Source organism: Gymnoscopelus microlampas (assembly GCF_963454915.1).
Source record: "Gymnoscopelus microlampas genome assembly, chromosome: 21".
Lineage (NCBI taxonomy): Eukaryota > Metazoa > Chordata > Actinopteri > Myctophiformes > Myctophidae > Gymnoscopelus > Gymnoscopelus microlampas.
In genome coordinates this window covers 26,879,394-26,882,294 of record NC_139958.1, presented here as the reverse complement: position 1 = coordinate 26,882,294, position 2,901 = coordinate 26,879,394, and the positions used below count along the sequence as shown (strand labels likewise).

Here is a 2,901-nt window from a genome sequence, read left to right as displayed (position 1 = left end):
TCCATTATTTATTCGGCATTTGAGCCACGGACCACCATTTGATGAGATTTAGCCTCAGACCCAAGACTTTGAAAAGAGATTTTGTTAACGACTGTGTCCACAAATCCATGCTGTATTGATGTTGGTACCATAGGAGAGATAACAGGCAAACGTTGATCAAAATAACAATTCTTTAATTAAGTAATGCAGATGTTTTAACAATAATTTAACTCTTGAGAGCGTAAAATGAAACCAAATGGACATTTGGTTTCATTTTACGCTCTCAAGAGTTAAAGATCTATAAGAGTCAATTTGGTTACCAACTCTCCATCATTTAGCTGGGGACCACCTGGAACCCCCTCAAGGTCCACCAGTGGGCCCACAGGTTGAGAACCACTGCTACAGAAGACCAAAGTGCTGGCCCAGCACCGCTCCCCCTCCCTGTAGTAAGTGAGTGGCAGGGTCAAACTCCAGCGGCACGCCCTTGGTGTCATTCTGCTTCAGGTCCCGTTCCATTAGCTGGGGACCAAAAAAAACACATGGCAACCAAATAAATTCACAATCCACAGAAGATGAAAATAATGTTGGCTGTTGTGATAGGCTGATATCGTCTCAGCCTTCAGGTTTCACATCACCTCATAGTTTGTTAGCTCCAGCAGCTCGTTGATGTCATCCTCTAGCTCCGACAGGGGCGTGTTGATCGTTGTGGCAGCCGCGGCCACATCTGGGTGATAATGCTTCTGCAGGGTCTGAAAGGCGGTAAACCACATGGCAAGAAGACACGAAACGCATCAGTGTCATCTTCAGATTTCTTTGGCTATTCAAAAAATAGAAATCTTTGCTTCTGGGTGGGGGGGTCCCTGTAACAAAATATTTTGCGATGGGGGTCCGCGGGCAAATACATATAATATTGGGGATCCTTGGACATGAAAAAGTTTGAGCACCACTGATATTATAGCAACATACGTTTTTCAGAAACCAGTTAGGATTTAGAAGACATTTGTAGATGCGTTCCTGGATTGAATGGGTTAAGTTTAATCATAAATAAGATAATAAGATACCAACTGTAGAAGATTTTCTTTATCCAATATGATATGCACATGGTCACATCATTGTCCAAACAGCCTGTGATTGGGAGCCGTTGGTCGTTAATTTTTTATTTGAGCTAAAAAGCATTATTTTACACTTTGGCTATTCAAAAATAGCTGATCTACAAGCTCATAGCGCGGCACCGAGTGCCGCACTACGAGCTTGTAGATCTGCTATTTTTGAAAAATCGCGAAAATGTGTGCAAATCTTTGAATATATATATCTTATTTTAAAGTGAATACTCAAATCTTTGCTTCTGTGGTTTTTTATTTTGTCTTAGTCAGTGAAAAAAGGTAGTCGAACATTTTTAGTCATCGTTTTAGTCGACAAAATTAAAAACTGACCCAGAGTATCATACACAATACACACCTTCAGCTCCCAAAGGCTGCTCTCCAAGGCATGGCTCTGGGCAGGATCCTCCTCATTCATCAGATATGGGTCTTCACAAGGCTCTGTCAAGCATACATTATGACTCTGATGAATAACTAGGCATGTCACAATACTAGGTTCACGATACAATTTTTCACGATTTTTTCAACGATTTGTTTCCAGACAAATGACCGAAAAATCTATTTTTTTCCCCCCCTCTTACACAAATCCAGTATTTTCTTCTATTTTTTACAATACTGTTTTCTTTTATCATACAGTAGGAAATGACAACTTCTTTATCAATTCTATTACAAAGATCCTGCATTTTCTTTTTTTATTAAATCGATTTAAATTGTCACCAGCTTGAATCGATTTTAATAGATTTACGATAAATCGTTATATGCCTATAAATAACTATAGGACCTCCTGACCAAGGGACCAGGGCATGGCATTGGTGGGTCCTATGTGAGAGTTTTGCATTGTGCATGTGTAGATGTCGGTGCATGTATGGTGTAAGGCAGGGGGTGTCAAACTGCTGGCTAAAAACTAAAAAAGATTCACAACCTGTCCAGCTTGTTTCCTCTCTTTGCAGTCTGTACGTGTCAGTCATAGGAATAATTACAACATGGGAAAGTACATGGAGAAATCTAGCATGGCTGAAAAGTTAGTTTCAGGATAATTTCCATGGCACCCGATGTGCTCAAGAGCTGTGCTTCTACTCTTTTATCTGAATAAGAATTAGGTGCAATTGTGTAGCCTACATTTACAATTTGTTTTGTTAGTTCTACATTGGTGTAGGGCTGGGTACTACTACCTACTATTATGGCACTGACCGAACTGCTTAGATACCATCGATTACTGAAAAATGCCTCATCATTCAGTACAAAATTGCAACACCTGCAGTCTAATTTATACTCCAACAACACTTCATCACAAGGCATTGTTAGCTTGTATATCTGTTCTATTTGGCACAAGGCATGCAGGGAAAACATGGTACAGGTTGATCCGTTTGGTTTGTGTGGTTATCTTGCCATGATAGAACTCCAAATATTGGCAAGATACATTCAATAGTTGCTCCTTTGAGTAATACAAAATAATCTCCCCATTGAGTTACATTAGGGATTTAATGATGCATCTGTCTGATGCATCATTAAATTAATTATCGAGACAAATATATTACAATCAAATCGGTGTGATGAAAATCATTGTGCTACTCTTGAGTTTGCTTGAACAAAATTGCTTAGCAGTACCCACTGCTTTGCCCTCTAGCAAAAGCAGACCTCTCCATACCAGCCACCTCCCAGGGTTGGTTTTTTGTCACAAGCTTTTTCAACAGTAGGGGATATTATGAATGTACACAGAGAGCATAAGTTCAGCCTGAGAATGTAATTCTAATGTAAATAGCAAGCTATTAATGCAGCACTATGTAACTTTTGTCTCCCTACTCTTCTATTGAGTCATTTA

The 2,901-nt window shown here is 39.6% G+C and overlaps 1 protein-coding gene across 1 annotated transcript; it reads right to left on the bottom strand.

Moving 5' to 3' along the window:
- Positions 1 to 262: 262 nt before the first annotated feature.
- Positions 263 to 1,515, bottom strand: LOC311037742 (nucleolar complex protein 4 homolog). Its single transcript, XM_084047015.1, has 3 exons — positions 1,438 to 1,515; positions 615 to 728; positions 263 to 498 (listed from the first exon to the last, which is right to left on the bottom strand). Exons 1-3 carry the CDS (start codon positions 1,495 to 1,497, stop codon positions 379 to 381), a joined length of 294 nt encoding a protein of 97 aa, XP_083903141.1. The 5' UTR covers positions 1,498 to 1,515; the 3' UTR covers positions 263 to 378.
- Positions 1,516 to 2,901: the final 1,386 nt, after the last annotated feature.

Excerpts from the sequence above, each read along its gene's own strand:
- LOC311037742 (XM_084047015.1), bottom strand. The coding sequence starts at position 1,497 with ATGAATGAGGAGGATCCTGCCCAGAGCCATGCCTTGGAGAGCAGCCTT. Across the intron at positions 729-1,437 it reads GCAGCCTTTGGGAGCTGAAG|ACCCTGCAGAAGCATTATCA; the intron begins GTGTGTATTGTG and ends ACCGCCTTTCAG. Across the intron at positions 499-614 it reads TGGAGCTAACAAACTATGAG|CTAATGGAACGGGACCTGAA; the intron begins GTGATGTGAAAC and ends TTTGGTCCCCAG.